Source organism: Pelophylax lessonae, assembly GCF_965119305.1.
Source record: "Pelophylax lessonae genome assembly, chromosome: 8".
NCBI classification, from domain to species: Eukaryota; Metazoa; Chordata; class Amphibia; order Anura; family Ranidae; genus Pelophylax; species Pelophylax lessonae.
Genome location: NC_138775.1, coordinates 144,421,492 through 144,446,321, shown reverse-complemented (window position 1 = coordinate 144,446,321; position 24,830 = coordinate 144,421,492). Strand labels below are relative to the sequence as shown.

The following is a 24,830-nucleotide window of genomic DNA, read 5'->3' as shown; positions in this document are numbered from 1 at the left end:
TGTTACAGCGTGCTCCCTTTGAAAACATTCGGGATATATCGTTGCCTCTGCGGTCTTAGAAGGTTGCCTTTTTGGTGGCGATCACTTCGGCTCGCAGGGTGTCGAAACTGGCAGCGTTATCTTGCCGTTCTCCATACTTGGTGATTCACCGTGATAAGGTGGTCTTGCGTACGCATCCCTCCTTTCTTCCTAAGGTGGCCTCTGAGTTCCACATTAATGAGGACATTGTCCTGCCTTCGCTTTGTACGAAGCCTAAGCATCCTAAGGAGGTTGCTCTGCATTCCTTGGATGTTGTAAGGACGATCAGGGTTTACCTGTCGTCTACGGAATCCTTTCAGAAGACAGATTCACTCTTTGTCCTTCCTGAGGGACCTCGGAAGGACATGGCTGCATCTGCAGCGACTATTGCCAAATGGATCAGACAGACCATTGAACAGGCTTACGTCTTGAAGGAACGGGTTCCACCCTTCCCTGTTAAGGCGCACTCTACAAGATCTATGAGTGCGTCCTGGGCCTATTGGCATCGGGCCTCGGTGGCCCAGGCGTGCAAGGCTGCGACTTGGTCGTCGGTGCACACTTTTTCTAAGTTCTACAAAGTAGATGTTCTGGCATCAGCTGATGCTTCCTTTGGCCGCAAGGTTCTCAGTGCGGCAGTGCCATGAAGGACCCTTGTTTTATTATGGGTCCCTGGCTATTCGTATTTGCTTTCCTGGGCTGTTGCTCCTGTTGAGCTTTGTTTTCTGTTGCCCAGAAGGTTCTCTTACGGTGCATGTAAGATTCCTTTCTCTGATGTGGGTACTGCGTTGCCTTTTCTACGGTTGCGTCTCCCACCCCTCATGTCTATACTGTTTTGGGACATCCCAACAGTGATGACTTAGAGGCGGCGGCGACTGTCGGAGGACGTAAGAGAAAACTGAATTTTTGTAAAATCTTACCTGTAAAATTCCTTTCTCTGAGTCCTCCGACAGTCGCCGCCCCCGCCCCTCTTTTTGGAGTTGTCCTTTTTACCTACTGCTTTGCTACCAAACTGAGTTGGGAGTGGTCACTGCAGGGGGGTATTGACCAGATGGGACAGCCCCAATGGGTGTGTATATGCAAATGCCTTTGTTCTTTTGACTAAGTCTTTATGCCTAGCTACTCCTGCGGAGCGGAAGTCAATACCCAACAGTGATGACTTAGAGGCGGCGGCGACTGTTGGAGGACTCAGAGAAAGGAGTTTTACAGGTAAGATTTTACAAAAATTCATTTTTTTTTTTTTTTAATTTTATTTTCATTTTATATTCAACATTTCTAAAGATATTTTGTATTTACTCATTTTAACTTAGTTGTTAATGCAATACATGTGCCCTGTGAAAGCAGTTTCCCTTTTATGGGTGTTCAAGTCACCTTTTTTCTTTTGTATTAATATATATACTGACTTTTTCTATGGTTTAAAGCATTTTACCCCTTTTTTTTAGCATCAAAAATTCATATCTCATGGTTTTATGTGATAAATACAGCATATTTCAGAAAAATGCCACATGCGTTTTTTTTTTTTTTTTTGTGAATGCCAAAAAACTTTTCGGAAAAAACGAAACGGTATTTTACCGCATTTCTTAAATACTGCTTTGTGAATGGAGCCCACTGTCTTGATTCATTGTACTGTCCTAATTGTACTGTATTTACTATATTTGTCAGACTGTGTTAGCAAAGGGGTAATTATTTTTGGCATTTTATTCATGAGCACATTCGCAATATTGCCAAACCCTGTACTGTCTTAGAAAATTGTCGAGTGTCAAATCACTGGATTTGCCTTCAAAGTGAAGCATTTGGGAAATTGTTTTACATTAGTGATGCAAAAAAATATTAACCGCTTGCCGACCGCCGCAAGTAGATTTACTGCGGCGGTCAGCCCCTGCCAGGCAGAGTGACGTTAATTAACGTCACTAGCCTGGGAGGGTCTGGGGAGCGTGTGCGCGCCCCCGCGCGGTCACGGACCCCCCCCGCGCGTGACACCAGCGGACCCGATGTCCGCCGGCCACTCGGCAATCGTCGGGGGAGAGGGAGAAAGTCAGGCGGCTTGTGTAAACAAGCTGCCTGTCATTCTCCTCGCTGTAAAGACACTGATCACATGGATCTACTATGTAGATCCGTTGATCAGTGTCCTTACAGCTAGAGCCACAGCCAATCACAGTAAGAATCACGCCCCTAGGGACACACAGCCCCTCCCTCCCAAATAAAGTTAACCCCTTCACTGCCAGTGTATTTTTACAGTAACAGTGCATATGTATAGCACTGATTTCTGTAGTAATGTCACTGGTAACCCCAAAAGTGTCAAAAATGTCAGTCAAGGGTCCGATCTGTCCGCCGCAATGTCGCAGTACCGCAAAAAAAATCGCAGATCGCCGCCATTACGCGTTAAAAAAAAACAACAAACATGACAAAAATCTTTCCCTTTGTTAGTAAACGCGATAACTTTTGCGCAAACCAATCAAAATACGCTTTTTGCGATTTTTTTTTACCAAACATAGGTAGGATAAAACAAATTGGCCAAAAATGTTAAAAATTTTTGATTTTTACATTTTTTTGGGGGGGAATTTCATATAAAAAAATGTGAAAAATATTGCTATTTTTGCAAAATTGTCGCTCTTTTTTTGTTTATAGCGCGTGATCAAAAAATCGCACAGGTGATCAAATACCACCAAAAGAAAGCTCTGTTTGTGGAAAAAAAAGGACGTCAAATTCGTTTAGGTACAGCGTCGCACGACCGCGCAATTGTCCGTTAAAGTCACGCAGTGCCGAATCGCAAAATACCCCCTGGTCTTTTAGCAGGAAAATCCTCCGGGGCTTAAGTGGTTAAAGGAGAGGATTATCAAACCCTACACGCCTGTAAACTGAAGTCTGCACCTAAAATTGATGTCAATCGAATTCGTTTTTTTTCAGACTCTAATCTTTTAAAACTTAGTACTGTATTTGAACTAGGTGTAGGTTATGCCAGTTGCTTCTGCCAAAAAAAAGTTCTGTACTTGGAATGTATGATTTATTTTTACCTTTCGATAAACAATGTGAGATTTTAAATTAATAAATTGTAATTTATTTCAGGAATTTATGCCTTTTTTGTCTGAATCTTGTGTTCATCTACATTATTTATATCTTCAGATATATAGGTAAGAATATTTTCCATACAGATCAAACAAATACCTATTTTCAGCTTTGGTGTGTTGTATTCTTTGCTATGGCTTTAAGCTGGCTATAGATGGATCTCTTTTTTTTTTTTAATTAGCCTGTGGACTGAAAGAAATCCCCCCCCCCCCCCTCTTTATCCAAACACAACAGCTCAGAGGGAGAGATCGCTGTACTAACATTGGATCGTTAGTACAGCAGCTTCGACCGAAGCTGATGTTTTGTTTTTGTTTTTTTTCATCAACCTAGCGTAAAAAAACTCGGTGTGTACAGGATTTATAATTATAATAAAATGTATTAAAAACAAAACAAAAATTTATACATAACCCCTGATGATGCCCTGCACGTATAGTATTTGTAAACCATGATTGCACCACACGTGAGGTAAAAGCAGTCATTCTAGCACCATTTTTTCCTGAAATTGTGTTTGATAAACAATACAGCAAATATTGTGCAACATAAAAATTTGCATCCTTTAATTCTACAAGGCCTCTGCTTTCAGAAAATGTATAATGTTCTAAGGGTTTTAGGTAATTTAATTGCCAAAAATGCAGATTTTTAAATGTACCGTAATGCAAAACATTTAAAAAAATGCTCTTCTCTTGGGGTTATTCCTCCAATGCACAAGGCACACACTATCAGCTGTATTTGCAGCTTACGCATTTCTTTCACTTCAGTTTCTATTCATTATTCTTCTAGCTCGTAATCCTGAATGGGCAGGAATATTTTGATATACATCAATGTGTACCACTTTCGAAAACATTTTTGTAAAATGTTACCTTTAGTACTCAATTACTGTATTATTACTGTGCAATAGAAGATGGTGGAACAATGTAAATAAGTATTATTTTAGTAATCAAGTGTTACTTAAAAAGAAACCAAACTATTCAAATGCAAACAGGATATGGGTCCCAGAAAAGTGGGGTTTAAATACAGCCAGCACTCAGAGAAGAAAATTATATAAAAACTTCAAAAGTTTATTGTATACATATAAAAAAAACAGAAAAAGGACTGGATTTGAGTCTATTAAAATGCAGACATATATAGGACACAACAAAGGTCAGTCATCTGTGCCATAGCCCAGTTACCAAATCCGCTAGTGAGCATACAGTAGAGCCAATGGATAGCGATTTGGAACCGATAATCCCAACATCTTTCGGAAAATGAATTTCCTTCTTCAGGGGAGATAACAAAGGATATGTCTGTCTATTGAAAATGGTAAATATACAAAATCAATCATACATACAAAAACAAAAAAGTGTCACAGTCAAGATTCAAAGTTATCTATGCATGTGTAAATCTAAATATGGTGCTTAGATGTCCCTACACATAAATATAATCTATATATATATATATATATATATATATATATATATGCATATACAGACTTACCCTAGGTGTGTCTGTATAAATCGTGGTGGAAATAGCGTCAATTCCAGCATGGATTTCAAGGGGGAGAAAAATCCTCACTTTAGATCTTCAGTGTCTCCCATATGGGAATCATACTGGGATATAAGTGGCGATATATGGGGAGTCCAGGGAAAACCTCTAATTCCATATATAAAGTGATATTGTGCAAAAATGGAAGAGGGAAATCAATCCTAGAGGCAAACCGCGTGGTATCATGCCAGCATGATAGGGAGGGAGAGGGATCCGCAGAGGGTCAGGCCCCTCCAGGAATAACAACAACGTCCCACAAGGATCACGCAAAAGGTGAGGCCAATCAGGGAAATCCCCAGGAAGCTAGAAAAACATTAAAGTAAAATAATGTCAAATACAAAATGGAGAGAACCCCATGATTTATAAAATATTCAGGAATGGGGGATAAAGGGATCAATAAGATGTTCTCCCGAAGGGCTTACCTAAGTCCACCGGAGCACAAAATACGTAATCCTCTTGATCCCTCAGGATCAAATTGTAGCCTGAGGGAAAAAGAGAGGACCGAGCCTATTTATAATCCTAATATATCAGCTGTGAACGGGAGTGGCCAATGGTCATAGATCCTCCATTGGCCCTTACTGTTCCTCAGTATGGTGGACTCCAGGTGTGGGGTAATAGGTAATTACCTATGTAATTGTGTAATAAATGTGAGTACTGGCTGTATTTAAACCCCACTTTCTCTTACGTCCTCTGACAGTCGCCGCCGATCCATATGAGCCTTCACTATTGGGTAATGGCGCCCTCGGCAGGAGTAAGCTAGGCAGATAGAAATGTTAATACAAAACATTTCTATACTTAGACACACCTCTAGGGGCCGTCCCCAGCCATTATCCTGATCCAGTCAAAACTGGTCCTCAGTTTTATGCTGTTTAGCTTAGGAGTAGGCTAGCTTTTCTAGCCGGGGCCTAGTGTCTCGGTTTTTCTTTCTGTTTGTTTCTGACAATATGTATTTCTCTTATGTCCTCCGACAGTCGCCGCCCACTCATACAGTCTTCACTTATGGGGTATTAACTACATAGTCACACCCATGGGGGCTGTCCTTCTAGTCCAATACCCCCCTGCAATAGCCATCCCACTTCAGTTTGTCTTCTGCCTAGCTTAGGAGTAGATAGGCTTCCCTGTGCTGAGGCTACAGTCTCAGCCTTTTCTCTTCTTATGATTTATTTTCAAAGATGTCATTTTTTCTTTACATTGCTAGCGGTTTATTTTACCAGCACTAGTTAGTGGATCTTTGGATGAAGACGGCGTCTGCGGAGCTGGGAATCGGACTGACCGTCCTGGTTTTCCAGGACAGAGGGTCAGATGGAACCCCAGCCCGCCATCCGAGCACATGTCGGCGGCAGTCTTGCCGAAGCCTCCCATTAGTTTCAATAGGCATCCATTTTCCCTTGGCCTGCAGCTTACTTCAGCCTCCAGCGGTGACATCACTTCCTCCTTTCTCACGGAGCCGACCGAAGGAGCTGGTAACACACTGTGGGGTGTCTGTCCTGCTGTTCCTTTCTTTTCCTGCCTTGTGCATTCTTCCTGGTCAGTTTTGTCCCTGCGAGGGGGCTGTGTGTCACAGTCTCAATATCGGTGTGCTGTGGGGTCCACAGCGCTCTTAAAGGGCCAGTTCAAAAAAAAAACAAAAACATTTTATTTCTGATATGGAATCCCAGGACAGCAAGTTTCCTCCAGCTCTGGTGGGGGATTCAGGGTCCTCTGAATCCTCTTCAGTCACTAATTTGGCTGCTGTTGTGGCAACTTTGGTGTCAAAAATGGATGTGCTGATGTCTGAACGTGCTGCTAGGAAAAGGCCTAGAATTTCCTTTTCTTCTGATTCTGAGTGTGATATGGTTGCTGTAGGTAGCGTGGCTCTTTTGGGGTCTCGCTTTTCTCGGGACCCGCTAGAGTCTGAGGGGGAGGCGGAGGTTACAGTGGTGGATGACTCCCCCCCCCCCCCCTCGGGTCACCCGCGGAACGCGCAGCTATGGATGAGTTGATCCTAACGGTGAAGGAAACACTACATTTGGAGGGTGAGCCCACTCCTTCTTGCGTTGTCCTCTTTTGGCACACACAGAACCCGTAAGACGGCACAGGTTTTTCCTTGCCCCGCAGAGTTTCACCATAAGGTGAATATAGGAATAAAAGATTTTCTCCTCTGAATGAGATTTTGTGGGCAAAAAAAGGGATTAAACGTGTACATAAAAATATCATAATTTTATTCAAAAATACATATACCAATTACAACATGATAAAAATACATGTAGTGGGGCACTGAAGCTCCCACACATGAATGAACAATAATGCACACAATATAGAACCCCTTAATAGAGTAAGGATCCAATCCAACGCGTTTCAAACATAGTGAGAACTACTGGTTCTGTTCTTCCTCAGGGAAAAATCCCAACTCTACAAATAAAAACATATAATAACAGTTACATACAACCCGCATACACATCTATACGTGGGTAATGACAGTATATGTATGACTATTATACTCAGACTGACCAGAAGGGGGGAGACAAAGAAAGATGGAAAAACCCCCATGAGGTCCTTCCTCCAAAGAAAAACGTGTGTAAAAACTATCAACTGGAAAAGATTCCAGATACATGCATCCAAGTCCTCATGAGGTAAGGTGGCTCCATATTCTACTGTAGGGCCGCAGGGTATAGGTAAAGCAATTCCCAAATGGACGGCACTGTAATCAAGAATATATGTGTATATAGTAAACGGCAATAATTACAACACAAATTATTGCATATTGTCCTTAATACTATTCGTCTCTGGATCATTAGTTCAACAAAAAAACTTCAGCATATATAATGGTGCATCATAAAAGAAAACACCAGTGCTGATATCAAATGCACTTGGATACCTAGTCTCCACAGAAGAGACTGCATAGCCTATCAATGTATCAAAAGATATAAATACATGGTGTCTGTACTTACAGGGGAGAAAAAGATCCCAAAGGTGCAAATATCCAGAGACCGTGCAAGTTTCCTGGTAGCAGATGAATAATCCAAAAGGAGGCTGCAATTGGCAACCCCACAGAAGTGCTGAAAATTCCAAAGAATGGAACACCCTCTAGTCGAGGGGCTCCCCTAGGAATGGTGCCGTCCTCAAATGGGGCACCAACACGGGAAATCGCGTTTGGTACACCTCACTTCCGCCGGATATGGCATCATGATACGGCGCCAAACCGGAAGTAGTAGCCGGAACTGTCAGAATCGGCCGGCGCCGCAAAACAGCGGCTCTCTCCGATCATGTGACACTGAACCGAAGAGGACCAATGGCCGCCGGCGCGGGTGCTGACACCAGGTCCAGGAGGGAGAAGGATCCCCCTCCTAGATCCGGATAACGTAGTCACCTCATCACACTCAAGGCACGGGAAGGTGAAACGCCAGCCACCCGCGCCGGACAGGAAACAATGGAGCCAAAAACACACCCCAAAAGAGGACAGCAAAGCAATAAAAAAATAAATATATATAGCCAATATTTGGGAATAAAGGAAGAGGAAAGGACCCCCTAAACTCAATCCAGCACAAGGACTGGAGATAAATGTCCCCCAAAGGTGGTCAAAGCGTCTGGATACGGGGTCACATGAGCCCAACCTATAAGATTATAGCAAGGTGGTATACTGGTATAAACAGAGGGATGGTATTTCTCCGCATAAACCTCACATATATATGCGAACAGGTAGCATGCAGATGCTAGAACAATAAATATTGACATATGTACAACCTTTTTTCCTTTTGGATTATTCATCTGCTACCAGGAAACGTGCACGGTCTCTGGATATTTGCACCTTTGGGATCTTTTTCTCCCCTGTAAGTACGGACACCATGTATTTATATCTTTTGATACATTGATAGGCTATGCAGTCTCTTCTGCGGAGACTAGGTATCCAAGTGCATTTGATATCAGCACTGGTGTTTTCTTTTATGATGCACCATTATATATGCTGAAGTTTTTTTGTTGAACTAATGATCCAGAGACGAATAGTATTAAGGACAATATGCAATAATGTGTGTTGTAATTATTGCCTTTTACTATATACACATATATTCTTGATTACAGTGCCGTCCATTTGGGAATTGCTTTACCTATACCCTGCGGCCCTACAGTAGAATATGGAGCCACCTTACCTCATGAGGACTTGGATGCATGTATCTGGGATCTTTTCCAGTTGATAGTTTTTACACACGTTTTTCTTTGGAGGAAGGACCTCATGGGGGTTTTTCATTCTTTCTTTTCTCCCCCCTTCCCCCCTTCTGGTCAGTCTGAGTATATCAGTCATACATATGCTGTCATTATAGAAAGACAAGGGTGACCAGCGCTATGGAAGTGTGTAGATAATATAGAATAGACAGGTGTAAGCTGCCAGCAACAAAACCCCGAGGGGTTAAGATAATTGAAAGTGCAAAAGAAGTTGCCCCGGCGCTACCTCTAAGTGACACCTTGTCACTTTAAAATATATGTGCCATAGTGTGAATGATTGGAAAAGCAGTGAATAAAAATAAATATAAATAAATAGTGCACATATAAAATTGAATAATCCTTTTGTGAACAAGGATATTTCTTTGTGACCACTGTGAGAAGGTGCTCGTGTGCAAGTTTCAAATAAATAAATAAATGAGCTGAAAAGATAGTGATGAAATTTTTATTCCAATCAATAAATAGATTAAATGAATTCAGTGCAATAAATAAATTAAATGAATTTAGTGCAATAAAAGACAAATAAATAGTGCCACTGGATAGTGTGCCAGTGTGAAATTATAATATTGCTTGTAGAAGGTGCCAGTGAGGCAAGTGAAAGGAAGAAAATCCCACTGTGAGAAAAAACAATGAATGAAGGTTGCATACACTAGCGTGGCCACTAGATGTCGCAACTACAATACGACCTGTTTGGTAGTATTTGCTGGATTAGGTGAGCACAGTCATGGGGGTTCCTTCTCCACGGCGAACAGGTATTGCCAGTTGATGTCATGTAACATAAGAAAAAGGGAACCCCATTTGTGCAGTAAAATAAGCGGCAGTAGAAAAAAGCATAGACACACTCACGGTGTAGGCTGATAGCGATCAGTTGCGGTCTCCCGGGAAGCTTCCGTGTTCCACGGTCAGATGCTGTTGAAACCGGGTCCATTGCGTCATACGTCACTTCCGGTTTCAACAGCATCTGACCGTGGAACGCGTAAGCTTCTCAGGAGACCGCAACTGATCGCTATCAGCCTACACCGTGAGTGTGTCTATGCAAAGGTGTTTCTCTGTCGCTCATTGACAGACGTAGTCCTCTTTGATTAACAACTCGGGTTATACTGCCCTCTACAGGAGTAGGACTAGACAGGAAAGAAAACGTTCTGGCCACACCCTAGGGGCAGTCCCAGAGGGTATATCCTCTCACTTCCTGCTACAGCAAATCAGTTTTTTTCTGTCTAGTTAGGAGTAAGGACCTAGATTCCTTGCTAGGATCTTCGGTCCTGGCAGGATTTTTTTCTTAGATTTTTTAGACAGCTTTTTTTCTCCAGTTTCCTGTGAGATCTTCAAGCAAGTAAGCTGGAACTGGGCGACGGGCTGGATGTTGAGATCCAGTGGTCACCCCAGTTCAGCCTACGAGTGCGTGCAGGCCATAGCTCCGCGCTGGGTCGGCCGCGACATAGTCTCACTGGACGGGGACTGACCCTGCGAGTTAAACGTCTCGCCTGGACGCCAATGACCAACAGAGTCACGGCGTCCGTATTGGTCGACAGCCCCCCCACCCCGGTGGAGAGGGGTTCTGTCAGGAGTTGGCGCCCGCCTGGTTCCGGTATGGTGAGTAGTATGTTCCCCCTCTCCCCCTGTCGGGTTTGTGGTGGACGCGGGCCCCTCTCTGGGATGGTAGGATGGATCTCCCCTCTATCCTATAAGAAGTCACAGATCCCCCAATTTGAGTGTGATTTTTGTGAAAAATAACCAGGAGGCTTGGTTTGGGAGCTGATGATCTAAAGTCATTGTAAGTCTGTAAGGATGACTGAAGTCAGTGGCAGCACTAAAAGGGGCGTTACTATTGAAGTAAGAGGTATCCTACCTGTCAGAGGTACACAGGCTGATGCCTATGCCTGAGTACTGCAGTCCAGATCGCCATTCCTCCAGCTTCCACGGGCTGCACAGCACAGTTTTGTGGCATCTCCCGACGACCCACGGACCGCATGCGGCCCGCCAGGGTCCTGTACCGTTGGCCAGGCTTATCACCATCCAGGGTGAAGTTTGTGGGGCCGATGCACTCCCGCAGGCCGCTAGGCCGAATACAGCAGGCCGCTGCTAGCCGCTATCCTAACAGGCCGCTGCCATTGTCTTGCAGATCACACGAGGCCGCCATATTGGCGTAGCCTCGTGTCTCCAGCATGGGGGCAGCCATGTTTGAGGTGACCAAACACCTCGTGGAGCCAGGGGGAGGCGCCGAAAGGCGTGTTAAGGGGCGGAGCCGCCTCCTTTACCCAGGAAAAAGGGCCAAAGACTTCCTGTCTAACAGGACAGCACTGAGCAGGCTGATAGAAAACTTCTGTGCATCAGGGATGAGCCTTGGGGTCTCTCTCTCTCTGTGGGGTCCAAAAAGGCAGGTAACACTGAGGGGCGCTGTTGCGCTGGGGGATTACAAAAAAAAAAAAAAAAGTTTTTTACTTTGTCATTTTTTTTTTTTTTGTCGCTGGCAAATGTCTTGTATAATCATTGACCCTGCCGCATATGTATCCCCACCTGATCCCCTCAAGGTGGCCGCAGGACCCTCCAGTACCCCACTTGTTTTAATGCATTTTCGGCAGTTTTGGAGTCTTTGGTATCCCGGGTGGAGGTGGCCTGTCAGGGACGGGGGTCAAGAAGCGACCCCCGCCTACCCCTATTTTTTATCTGATACTTCAGATACGGATTCAGAGCTGGTCAATGCAGCTGCAGGTCCCTCTTATGGGGCTGTTGTCTCAGGTAATGTCTCCTCAGCAGTGAGGAGAACGTTTCTGCCTCCGCCATAGCACAAGGGTGGTGGATGCACTAGTTGTGTCCGTCCGGGAAACCTTTAGTCTTGAGGTTACATCGGCAGAGGTAGCTGAGACTGAGATTCCTTTTTGGTACTTGTTAGCCTACCAAAAAGGGCGAAGGATTTTCCTTTACCCAAATGGGGTTGTTTTGAAACGAACCCCTGCTATTTCCAAACGCATGGCTAGGCGCTATCCGTTTGAGGAATCCCTCTTTAAAAGGATAGACGGTACCACCTGTAGTGGACTCACCAATTTCCAAATAAAGCCACTGTTATCCCGTTAGAGGACGCTGCGTCCTTTAGGGATCCGGTGGATCGAAAAAGTGGAAGCGGAATCCCGCGTCATTTTTTCCCTGATAGGGTCAACCCTTAGGCCAGTGGTTGCCATTTAGTTTGGTTGAGATTATAAAGGATCTCACTAGGGGCAAGAGCACGGTCTTGCCACAGACTGTTAGGATAAAAGGACCTTGTAACTAACGAGGACCTTCCTTTTCTGCTCATAAAGAGTTTGTTCGTTCCGCGAGGGTGGGCGATAAGGCGAAACCCTCCAAACCCCCTTCAGAGGGTTTTCAAAGGGCGCTGGTCGGCTAAACAAAAAGTCTGGCTAAGCCAAGCCTGAAGAATACAGCCTGATGCGCCCCTACCCATCTCTGGGGTAGGGGGATGGCTTCACCGGTTTCCGGATCCATGGCTTGCCAGAACCCCGGACTAAGGGGTTCGCGAGGTCATACGGTCAGGATACAGGATCGAGTTTTCGATCACTTCCACCGGTGCGATTCTTCCCTTCTAACATTGAACGGTTTCAGGGGGCTCTATTCGAACCTGTTCACAATGCCCAGGAAAGAGGGCAAGGTGCGTCCAATTTCTGGACTTGGGCAAAGATGGAGTCCATCCGAACAGTGGTGGCCTCCCTGCATCAGGGGGATTTCCTGGCGTCCATAGACATTTAGGATGCCTATCTTTATATCCCCATCATCGCAGGACATCAGCGTTTTCTTCGCTTTCCCAAAGATCATCCCTGGTTCCCACCAGGAGACTGAACTATCTGGGCCTAATGTTGGATACATCCTGGGCAAGAGTTTCTCCTTGCGGAGAAACTCCAGAAGGTTTAGTCAACGATTCGGATGTTGCTGTCCGTCAATTGGCTGGGACTGATGGTGGCCTTCTTAGAGGCAGTACCGTATACCCAGTCTCATACCCGAATTCTCCTGAAGGAGATTCTTTTCTAATGGAATCAAAATTCCGATTCCCTAGTCAATCGTATCCGGTTGAGTGAGCGGACCAGGGAGTCTCCGATGCTCAACCAGGGGAAGTCATTCCTTCCGATAGTATCCAGGTTACCAATAAGGGTATCGGAACTGAGAGCGATCAGATTTTGTCTGATTTACTGGACCGAGCAGCTCTAGAGCAGCCCGATTCGGATCCAATCGCACAATGCCACGGTCGTGACTTATGTCAAGAAAGGGGCACTTAGAGTGTCCTGGTGGCCATCGAAACGACTAGCATCTTTCGTTGGACGGAACGGTTTGTTCCAGATCTCCCCGCAGTGTTCACTCCGGGGGTGGGAAATCGTCAGGCAGATTATTTCAGCCGTCAGATTCTGGATCAAGGGGTATGGCCTCTTCATCCAGAGGTTTTTCACTAGCTGTCCCTTCATTGGGGAACCCCGGATGTGGATCTGTTGGCACCTTGGCTCAACAGGAAGGTGCAGAGGTTTGTAGCTCGCACCCGCGATCCTCTAGCGGACGCAGCAGAAACGCTGATCGCCCCGTGGGGGCAGTATCAGCTACGGCATGCCTTCCATCCTCTCAAGTTACTGCGGGAACTTCTTCGCAGGATAGAGATGGAGGGAATTCCAGTTATTCTGGAAATTCCGGACTGACCTCGTCGAGCCTGGTACGCCGACTTGGTGAGGCTAGTCGCGGACGCTCCTTGGAGACTTCTCTCAGGGAGGATTTGCGGTCTCAGGGACCGATCTTCCATCTTGCTTTACAATCGCTGGCTTAATGGCCTGGCCATTGAGACCCAGGTACTGAAGGACAAGGGAGTGTCAGCTTCAGTTATTCCTACCTCTAGTTAAAGTTAGGAAAGCGACTTCCAGCACATGGAAGTCTTATATTGCGTGGTGTGAATCTCTTGGATTTCCCCCACATACCTATTCAGTGACCCGAATCTTGGTCTGTCTGCAACAAGGGGTTGAGCAGAAACTGTCCTTGAGCACTATCAAGGGTCAGGTTTCAGCGTTAGCAATCTGCTTTCAGAAACCTTTGGCTAATCATTCCTTGGTGCGGAATTTCATCCAGGGGGTGCGACATCTGGCTCCGCCAGTGCGTGCACCCTTACCGCCTGGGATCTTAATTTAGTGTGGTCGGTTCTTCAGAAACTTCTCTTTGAAGATATTAGGGAGATTCCCTTGCTTACATTATCCCAGAAGGTGGCCTTCTTGGTGGCCATTACTTCTGCATGCAGGGTGTCAGAACTGGCCGCATTATCTTGTCGTTCCCCATATCTGGTGGTTCATAGGGATAAGGTGGTTCTTCCGAATCCATCCTTCCTTCCTAAAGTGGTTTTCAGAGTTTTCATCTGAATAAAAATATTGTGTTACCTTCCCCGTGTCCTAAGACTAGCTATCCTTGGGAGTTTGCATTACACTCCTTGGATGGGGTTCAGACAATCAGGGTACACTTGACTACTACGAACTTGTTTCGTAAGACGGACTCACTTTTTGTGATCATGGATAGCCCTAGAAGGGGGTTGCCTGTGTCTGCCGCGACCATATCTAGATGGACCAGTCAGACGGTGGTACAGGCTTATTCTATTAAGGGTCGGAATCCTCTGTTCCCTGTTAAGGCGCACTCTACTCGGGCGCCAAGTGTTTCCTGGGTCTTCCGCCATCAGGCGTCAGCGATCCAGGTTTTCAAGGCGATGACTTGATCGTCGGTTCATACCTTTACATCATTTTATAAAGTTGATGTGATGGCATCGTCAGATGCCTCTTTTGGCAGCAAGGTTCTGCAGGCCGCAATCTGAGGAGACTGTTGGTCTACCTCAAGGGTTTTTTTGGGTTTTTCACTTAGGTCTCATCTTTTGCTCGATGAGTCCTTGATGCTTCTGGTTGGCTCCGGTTGGGCCTTCTGGATTTTGATTTCTGTTATCCCACCCCTCATTTGTGGTACTGCTTTGGGACGTCCCGAGTTGTTATTAATCAATGAGGACTACGTCTGTCAATGAGCGACAGAGAAAAATGGATTTTTGTAAAATCTTACCGTAAAATCCTTTTCTCTTAAGCTCATTGACAGACGTAGTACCCGCCCCTCTGTTTTTGAGTTGGGTTGGGTTAAATTCTCTACACACTGCTTTATGACATAACTGATTTGCTGTAGCAGGAAGTGAGAGGATATACCCTCTGGGACTGCCCCTAGGGTGTGGCCAGAACGTTTTCTTTCCTGTCTAGTCCTACTCCTGTAGAGGGCAGTATAACCCGAGTTGTTATTAATCAACGAGGACTATGTCTGTCAATGAGCTTAAAGAGGAAGTAAACTCTGCATTCCGTTTCCAGTTTTTCATGTACAGTCCTTATAAAACATATTTTCAATCATTGCACAGTGTAATGGATGTAAAAACGCCTCTTACTTGCTATTTTTTAGTAGTTTGAAAAAACTTGTCTTCCGGGATTAGGCTGCGCCATCTTGAGTAATGTTGCCTGCCTCCCCTTCCGCCCTTCCTTGTTTCCCCTGCCGAAATCTCATCACACGGTCATTAGAGAAGCAGCAGGGATTGGGTAATGACTGCCAGTATCGCGAGAGTTCTAAGCTGTGCCGCTGAGAGCGGAACTCGCATACACGGCATGATGTCAAGTGGGAGACATCACACAGAGTGTGCCGTGAATCCAAGGACGGAAAGCGCATGCGCCGCTGACGCAATCAAACATTGCAAGACGGATTACAAGAAGATTAAACAAGTAAGGAGATTATGACAGGCAGCGATCAATAGCTTTAAAAATTAGGATTGCAATGAGCAAAAGTTTTTTTTGCGAGTTTACAACCTCTTTAAGAGAAAAGGATTTTACGGTAAGATTTTACAAAAATCCATTTTTCTCCCTGTGGAGAAACTCCAGAAGATTCAGTCGACGACTCAGTTGTTATTGTCTGTCAACTGGCCTTCCCTTCAGACTTGCATGAGGGTTCTGGGACTGATGGTGGCTTCTTTCGAGGCAGTACCGTTTGGCCAGTTTCATACCCGAATTCTCCAAAAGGAGATTCTTCTCAAATGGAACCGGAATCCCGATTCCCTGGACAATCGGATCCGGTGAGCGAGCGGACCAGGGAGTCTCTGGTTTGGTGGCTTCGGTCTCCGATGCTCAGTCAGGGGAAATCATTTCTCCCGATCTACTGGACGATTGTCACCACGGATGCCAGTCTATCCGGGTGGGGTGGGGTTCTCGGCAGACTATCTGCTCAAAGGCTCTGGTCCCTGGAAGAATCCAGGTTTCCGATGTATTGAAACTGAGAGCGATCAGACTTTGTCTGGTTCACTGGACCGAGCAGCTCCGGGGCAGCCCGGTTCGGATCCAGTCGGACAATGCCACGGTCGTGGCTTACGTCAATCACTAGGGGTGTTCTGGCGGCCGTAAAATTGGCCGGCATCCTTCGTTGGGCGAAACGATTGTTCCAGCCCTCTCCGCGGTTTTCATTCCGGGGGTGGAAAATTGGCAGGCAGATTTTCTCAGCCGTCAGATTCTGGATCAAGGGGAATGGTCCCTTCATCCAGAGGTTTTTCACCAATTGTGCCTTCGTTGGGGCACCCCGGATGTAGATCTGTTGGCATCTCAGCTCAACAGGAAGGTGCGGAGGTTTGTAGACCGCTCCCGCAATACTCAGGCGGACGCCGCAGACGCAGCTACTGTATACCTTCCCTCCTCTCAAGTTGCTGCTGAAACTTCTTCGCAGGATAGAGGTGGAGGGAATTCCAGTCATCCTTGTGGCTCCGGACTGGCTTCACCGGGCCTGGTACGCCGACTTGGTCAGGCTGGTCGCGGACGCTCCTTGGCGACTTCCTCTCAGGGAGGATCTGCTGTCTCAGGGACCGATCTTCCATCCTGCTTTACGATCGCTGGCTTTAACGGCCTTGCTGTTGAGACCCAGGTGCTAAAGGACAGGGGGTTGTCGGCATCAGTTATTACTACTCTAATTAGAGCGAGGAAAGCGACTTCCAGAATGATCTATCATCGCACATGGAAGTCTTACATTGCGTGGTGTGAATCCCTTGGGTTTCCTCCACGTTCTTACTCGGTGGCCCGGATATTGGCTTTTCTGCAACAGGGGGTTGAGCAGAAGCTGGCCTTGAGCACTATCAAGGGTCAGGTTTCAGCGTTAGCAATCTTCTTTCAGAAGCCTCTGACTACTCAGTCCTTGGTGCGGAATTTCATCCAGGGGGTGCGGCACCTGGCTCCGCCGGTGCGCGCGCCCTTGCCGCCCTGGGATCTTAAATTGGTGTTGTCGGTTCTTCAGAAACCTCCCTTTGAAAATATCATGGAGATTCCCTTGCTTACCTTATCCCAGAAGGTGGCCTTTTTGGTGGCTATCACTTCTGCACGCAGGGTGTCAGAACTGGCCGCATTGTCCTGTCGTTCCCCATATCTGGTGGTTCATAGGGATAAGGTGGTTCTTCGTCCGAATCCATCCTTCCTTCCTAAGGTGGTTTCAGAGTTTCATTTGAATGAAGATATTGTATTGCCTTCCCTGTGTCCTAAGCCCAGTCATCCTCGGGAGTTTGCGTTACACTCCTTGGATGTGGTTCGGACTATCAGGGTGTATTTGGCTACTACTGACCCTTTTCGTAAGGCCGATTCACTTTTTGTGATCATGGATGGCCCTAGAAAGAGGTTGCCTGCGTCTGCCGCGACTATCTCCAGATGGATCAGACAGACGGTGGTACAGGCTTATTCTATTAAGGGTCGGGTTCCTCCGTTCCCTGTTAAGGCGCACTCCACTCGGGCGCTTAGTGCTTCCTGGGCCTTCCGCCATCAGGCGTCGGTGCTTCAGGTTTGCAAGGCGGCTACCTGGTCGTCGGTTCATACCTTTACAAAGTTTTGTAAAGTTGATGTGCTGGCATCGGCGGATGCCTCTTTTGGCCGCAAGGTTCTGCAGGCCGCTGTTTGAGGAGACCGTTGGTCTACCTCGAGGGTTTGTTGGGTTCTTCACTTGGGTCTCATCTCTTTGCTCGATGAGCCCTTGATGCTTTTGGTTGGCTCCGGTTGGATTGGATTTGATTTCTGTTATCCCACCCCTCATTTGTGGCACTGCTTTGGGACGTCCCTACTGATATTAATCAAAGAGGACTGCGTCTGTCAATGAGCGACAGAGAAAATTGGATTTTTGACTTACCGTAAAATCCTTTTCTCTTAAGCTCATTGACAGACGCAGTACCCGCCCCTCTATTTTTGAGTTGGGTTGGGTTGAATTCTCTGACACTGCTTTGTTACATAACTGACATCCTGTAGCAGGGAGAGAGAGGATATACCCCCTGGGACTGCCCCTAAGGTGTGGCCAGAACATTTTTCCTGCCTCGTGTCCTACTTCTGTAGGGGGCAGTATAACCCTACTGATATTAATCAGAGGACTGCGTCTGTCAATGAGCTTAAGAGAAAAGGATTTTACGGTAAGTCAAAAATCCAATTTTTTGAATAAAATTATGATATTTTTATGTTTACATGTTTAATCCATTTTTTTTGCCCACAAAATCCCATTCAGAGGAGAAAATCTTTTATTCCTATTTTCAACAAGGGATGGGGGCAAAATATACCAATCATGATCTGAGAGATCTTTTGACCATAAGGTGAATGAGCTATGGCGTAATCTAAAACAACCCTTCATGGTGCCTAGGAAGTTTCAGCTTCTCTACCCTTTTGCGGCTACTACTATGGCGCGCTGGTGTGTGCCTCCTCAAGTGGATCACACGGTGGCTAGATTGAATAAATCTACCCTGCTCCCTGCCGAGGACTCTCCAGTGTTTAGGGATCCTACAGATAGGAGGCTGGAATCTCTTGCCCGACACCCTACATGGTGGCGGGTTCCACGCTCAAGCCTATTTTTCCCTCTGTAATGGTGGCTGTGGCGGGTTGGACCACGATCCTCAAACGCACCCTCGTGGCCGATTCTGCCCCTTCCACTACAGTGGAGATGGTGGATCAGATCTACCGTGGGGTCATGTATTTGTGCGATGCGGCTCTAAATGAGGCCCCTTTGGCGATACGCCTGTCTAGTGTCGCTGTGATTAACCGTCGCTTAATTTGGTTGAAATGTTGGTCGGCTGACCAAAAATCAAGGAAGACGGTGGCTGATATCCCCTATGCGGGGTCTCGCCTTTTTGGGGAATTCCTGGATGAATTGGTAAAAGGAGTCACTGGGGGTAAGAGCACTTTGCTGCCCCAGAACCCTAAGGTTAAGTTTTTCCGCGGTAAGCGGGCCCCCTCCTTTAAACCTACTCAGGGGTCCTTTCGTGCCTTCAAGGCACAGAACAAGGGAAAACCCTTCAAGGGCCAAGGTGGCCAGAAGAAGCCCTGGTTTGGCCAGGCCGGTGCGACGGCTCAGTCCGCCTCTGCCTGAAGGGGCACCCTCACCCATTTCAGGGGTGGGGGGACGCTTGCGCGGTTTCCTCCAACCTTGGCAGCTCCGAATATCGGACAGGTGGGTTCAGGAAATCATTCAGTCAGGGTACAAGATCGAATTTCTTTCACGGCCGGCAAACAGATTCTTTCCCTCAAATCTTCATTTGACCCCAGGGTGGTTACAGGACCTACATCAAGCGGTGCATGATCGTCCCGGTGCCACATCGGGACAGGTTTCGGGGTTTTTACTCGAATCTGTTCACCGTGCCCAGAAAGGAGGGCAAGGTGCGTCCGATTCTGGACTTGAAAGCGCTGAACCGCTTCGTGCGCGTTCGGAAGTTCCGAATGGAATCACTCCGTTCGGTGGTGGCCTCCCTGTATCCGGGGGAGTTCCTGGCCTCTATAGACCTGAAGGATGCGTATCTGCACATACCCATTTTCGAGGGTCATCAGAGGTACCTCCGATTCGCTGTCGCGGAGGAGCATTACCAGTTTGTGGCGTTACCTTTCGGTCTCGCTTCGGCTCCAAGGGTTTTTTCCAAAGTGTTGGCGCCTGTTCTGGGCCTGTTGTGGGCACAGGGCATTGCCGTCTTGGGTTATCTGGACGATCTCCTGTAAAGATCGAGTGCCAGCCAGAGCCTGCTGCGCGATCTGTCTACTACGGTCCAGACGCTCCCAAGAGTTCGGGTGGACCATCAACATTCAGAAGTCGACCTTGTCGCCTCGGTTCGTCTCCAGTATCTGGGAATGGTCCTGGACTCTGCTCAAGCAAAAGTGTTCTTGCCGGAGGACAAGCTGCGGACCCTGCAGAGTGAGGTCAGGTCCGTCAGGGAAACCGAATCCTCGTCACTCAGGACATGTATGCGGTCCTTGGGGTTGATGGTGTCGGCCTTCGAGGCGATACCATTTGCACAATTTAACATGCGCTCTCTTGAAGCGGAGATTCTGTCCAGGTGGGACAGACTGCCTCAGTCCTTGGACCTGAGAGTGTCTCTGAGTCGCCAAACCAGAATGGAACTCTTGTGGCTTCAGTCCCCGGCGGTGTCGGGCGGAAAATCCTTCCGGCCGTTTCTGTGGACGGTAGTGACCACGGATGCCAGCCTGTCGGGCTGGGGTGGAGTCCTGGGCAACCTGTCTGCCCAGGGCACCTGGTCGGAGGAGGAATCCTCCCTTCCGATAAACATTTTGGAATTGCGAGCGATCAGGCTATGCCTGACCCATTGGTTGGATCGTCTTCAGGGCCATCCTGTACGGGTGCAGACGGACAATGCCACTGCGGTGGCGTACATTAATCACCAAGGGGGGGCACCAGGAGTGTCCGGGCGGCCCAGGAAGTGACCAGTATTCTGTCCTGGGCAGAGACTCATGTCCCGGCGATATCGGAGGTTCACATTCCGGGTGTGGAGAATTGGCAGGCCGATTATCTGAGCCGCCAGACCCTGGACCAGGGGGAATGGTCCCTACACCCGGAGGTGTTTCAATTGCTGTGTGCGAAGTGGGGATCCCCGGATGTGGATCTGTTCGCGTCTCGGCTAAACCACAAGGTGGAAAAGTTTGTGGCAAGAACGCGCGATCCTCTGGCAGACGCCTCGGATGCGCTAGTGGTGCCTTGCCGTCAGTATCGTCTGATCTATGCCTTTCCTCCGATTCAATTACTGTCCAGGTTCCTTCGCAGGTTGGCCTCGGAAACAATCACTGGTGATTCTGGTGGCGCCGGACTGGCCACGCCGGTCCTGGTACGCGGACATCATTCACCTGGCCGTAGAGCCGCCGTGGCGGCTGCCAATGCGGGAAGATCTGCTGTCTCAAGGACCGATCTTCCATCCTTCTTTACAGTCGCTGGCTTTGACGGCCTGGCTGTTGAGAGCCAGGTCTTGAGAGACAGGGGTCTCGCCTCAGAGTTCATTCCTACTTTGATTAAGGCTAGAAACGCCTCCTCTGGTAAGATTTATTACCGTACGTGGAAAGCTTATTTTGCCTGGTGTGAGTCCAGGGGTTTTTCTCCTCGTTCCTACTCGGTGGCGAGAGTGTTGGCTTTCCTCCAGACTGGGGGTGGACCAGCATCTTGTGTTGGCCACGATTAAGGGCCAGGTCTCTGCACTGGCTGTTCTTTTCCAGCGCCCTCTGGCGTCTAATTCCTTAATTCGCACCTTTATTCAAGGTGTGCGTCACTTGGCCCCTCCTAGAAGGGAGCCCTTACCTCCATGGGACTTGAACTTGGTTCTATCCGTGTTGCAACGTTCCCCTTTTGAAAGCATCAGGGAACTTTCGTTGCCCATGCCATCTAAGAAGGTTGCTTTCCTGGTAGCGATCACTTCTGCTCGCAGAGTGTCAGAGTTGGCGGCGTTTTCTTGCCGCCCCCCTTACTTGGTGGTTCATAGGGATAAGGTGGTCTTGCGACCTAATCCGTCCTTTTTGCCTAAGGTGGTTTCGGATTTTCACCTCAATGAGGACATTGTTTTGCATTCGCTTTGTGCGAATCCTAAGCATCCGAAGGAGGTTGCCTTGCATTCCTTGGATGTTGTCCGGGCAATCAGGGTTTACCTGTCGTCGACTGAATCTTTTCGTAAATCGGATTCTCTCTTTGTCCTTCCAGAGGGACCTCGGAAGGGTATGGCTGTCGTCCGTTTGGCGTGTCTCCCAGGTGGCTTGTAGCAAACTTTAAATGACACTTTTTATGGATATCTTTAAGAAATGGCTTTCTTCTTGCCACTCTTCCATAAAGGCCAGATTTGTGCAGTATACGACTCATTGTTGTCCTATGGACAGTCTCCCACCTCAGCTGTAGATCTCTGCAGTTCATCCAGAGTGATCATGGGCCTCTTGGCTGCATCTCTGATCAGTCTTCTCCTTGTATGAGCTGAAAGTTTAGAGGGACGGCCAGGTCTTCGTAGATTTGCAGTGGTCTGATACTCCCATTTCAATATTATCGCTTGCACGGTGCTCCTTGGGATGTTTAAAGCTTGGGAAATCTTTTTGTATCCAAATCCGGCTTTAAACTTCTCCACAACAGTATCTCGGACCTGCCTAGTGTGTTCCTTGTTCTTCATGATGCTCTCTGCGCTTTAAACGGACCTCTAAGACTATCACAGTGCAGGTGCATTTATACGGAGACTTGATTACACACAGGTGGATTCTATTTATCATCATTAGTCATTTAGGTCAACATTGGATCATTCAGAGATCCTCACTGAACTTCTGGAGAGAGTTTGCTGCACTGAAAGTAAAGGGGCTGAATAATTTTGCACGCTAACTTTTTCAGTTTTTTTATTTGTTAACAAAGTTTGAAATATCCAGTAAATTTCGTTCCACTTCATTATTGTGTCCCACTTGTTGTTGATTCTTCACAAAAAATTACAGTTTTATATCTTTATGTTTGAAGCCTGAAATGTGGCAAAAGGTCGCAAAGTTCAAGGGAGCTGAATACTTTCGCAAGGCACTGTAGATCCTTATGGAGTCCCAGCCTGCCAACGAGCGTTGCAGGTTACTGGTGCGCCCAGGCCTCGTAACGACAATGCCCCTCGGAATAGGGACGAGCCTAGGGAGCTGCGTCTTCGCTGAGGGTGTCTCAACCCGGAAGGCACGCCTGTTGCCAGCATCCCTCCTTGGCTGACGGCACCCCCACTTAGGGTGGGAGGTCTCCTGTATCAAAGCAGTGCCCGCTTCCCTGGACTAGTGAATACTGATACCCCCTTGTCCCTGGGGACTTTTGGGGGGCTTGCGGGCCCACTCTTAGGGAATGGCAGGGCTGGTGGTCTCTGTGGGATCCCCCATCTAGCTGGCGTTATGTTATTTCCCTCCCTCCCTGGCCCTGCTGAGGGCGCTGTGTGAGGTACTTGTGCTACCTGGGGGTTCCCATTCCGGTTGTGGAAAATTGGCAGGCGGACTGTCTGTGTCGCCTGACCTTGGACCAGGGAGTCTGGTCATGGCATCCGGAGGTGTTTCGCCTCCTGGATTCCCGGTGGGGGACTCCGGATGTGGATCTGTTCACGCCCCGTCTCGACAATGGGGTTGGAAAGTCCGTGGCCAGACCTCGCGATCCTCTGGCGGACGCCACGGATGCGTTAGGGGTGCTTTTGGCACCGGTATCGGCTGTTGTATGCCTTCCCTCCGGTTCGACTGTTGTCCAGGTTCCTCCACAGGTTGGCGTTATAACGGATGTCGGTCTTTCTGGTGGCCCCAGACTGGCCACGTTGGTCCTGGTACGCGGTCATCGTTCAGATGGTCGTCGGGCCTCCCTTGCACCTTCCGCTGCGGGACAATTTTCTGTCTCAAGGACCGATCTTCCTTCCTGCTTTGCAGTCTCTGGTTTTCACGGCGTGGCTGTTGGAAGCCAGGTCTTGAGGGTTAGGGGTCTTCCACAGGCGGTCATCCCTACATTATTGAATGCTCGTAAAGCTACCTCAAATTTTTCTTATCGCACCTGGAAAGTGTATATGCCTGGTGCGGATCGCATGCATTCCATCCTCGCTCCTCGGTGGCAAAAGTTTTTGGCCTTCCTGTGGAAAGGAGTGGATCAGCGTCTGGCGCTGAATGCGATCAAGGGTCAGTTGTCGGCTTTGGCCATCTTTTTCCACATCCCTTGACATTGTATTCTTTGCTTCGCACCTACCTCATAAAGGTGTGGCGTCTGGCTCCTCCGAGCAAGGCTCCCTTGCCTCCCTGGGGCCTGAATTTGGTGTTGTCTGTGTTACAGCTACCTCCCTTTGAGAACATCAGAGTTTTTCCTCTGCCTGTGTTGTCCCAGACAGTTGCTTTTCTGGTGGCTATCACGTCTGCTCGCAGAGTGTCTGCATTGGCGTCTTTGTCTTGCTGTTCTCCTTATCTGGTGTTTCATAGGGATAAAGTGTTCTGCAACCCACTCGGTCTTTTATTCCCAAGGTGGTTTCTTCGTTCCACCTCCACGAGGATATCGTGCTGCCTTCACTTGTGAGAAGCCCGAGTATCTCCAGGAGAAGGCTTTGCATTCCTTGGATGTGGTCCGGGCGGTCAGGGTTTTCCTGGCTGCCGCGGCATCTGTTCGGCAGTCTGATTCCCTGTTTGTTCTTCCTAAAGGGCCTAAGAAGTGCTCGGCCGCGTCCGCGGCTGCCTTTTCTCCGTGGATCAGACTGACGTTTTTTTTTGTTACAGGCCTCTTCAATCGAGGGTCAGGTTCCTCCTTTCCCTGTAAGGGCCTTTTCTACTGGAGCCATCAGCGTCTCTTGGGTTTTTCGCCATCAGGCTGCTCTGATTCAGGTGTGCAAAGCGGCGACCTGGTCGTCATTCTTTCACGATTCTACAGAATTTATGTTTTGGCATCCTTGGATGCTTCTCTTGGCCGCAAAGTTTTGAGGTGCCTCGGTTTTTTGCTGAGACATTTTTTTCTGTCTCTTCCTTGGGGGTGTTTTTTCGTTACCTTTTCGGTTGGTTGCCTCTTTCCTCCCCTCACACCTGCACTGCTTTGGGACGTCCCAATAGTGAAGGCTTATATGGATCGGCAGCGACTGTCAAGAGGACGTAAGAGAAAATAGATTTTTTTGTAAGAACTTACCGTAAAATTATTTTCTCTGAGTCCTCTGACAGTCCCCGCCCCTCTGTTTTTTTGGATCTGGGGGTTATTGCCTTCCGGTACTGCTTGCTACAAACTGAGGA

At 47.7% G+C, this 24,830-nt stretch overlaps 1 protein-coding gene across 1 annotated transcript in view; it reads left to right on the top strand.

The window, feature by feature from the left end:
* Positions 1–24,830, top strand: part of FIRRM (FIGNL1 interacting regulator of recombination and mitosis) — a gene marked incomplete at both ends in the record, with an annotated part of 580,029 nt that overhangs the window by 130,623 nt on the left and 424,576 nt on the right. The window contains one exon of the mRNA XM_082265049.1: positions 3,082–3,146. Coding sequence (XP_082121175.1) covers positions 3,082–3,146 — 65 coding nt within the window. The remainder of the gene's footprint in view (positions 1–3,081; positions 3,147–24,830) is intronic.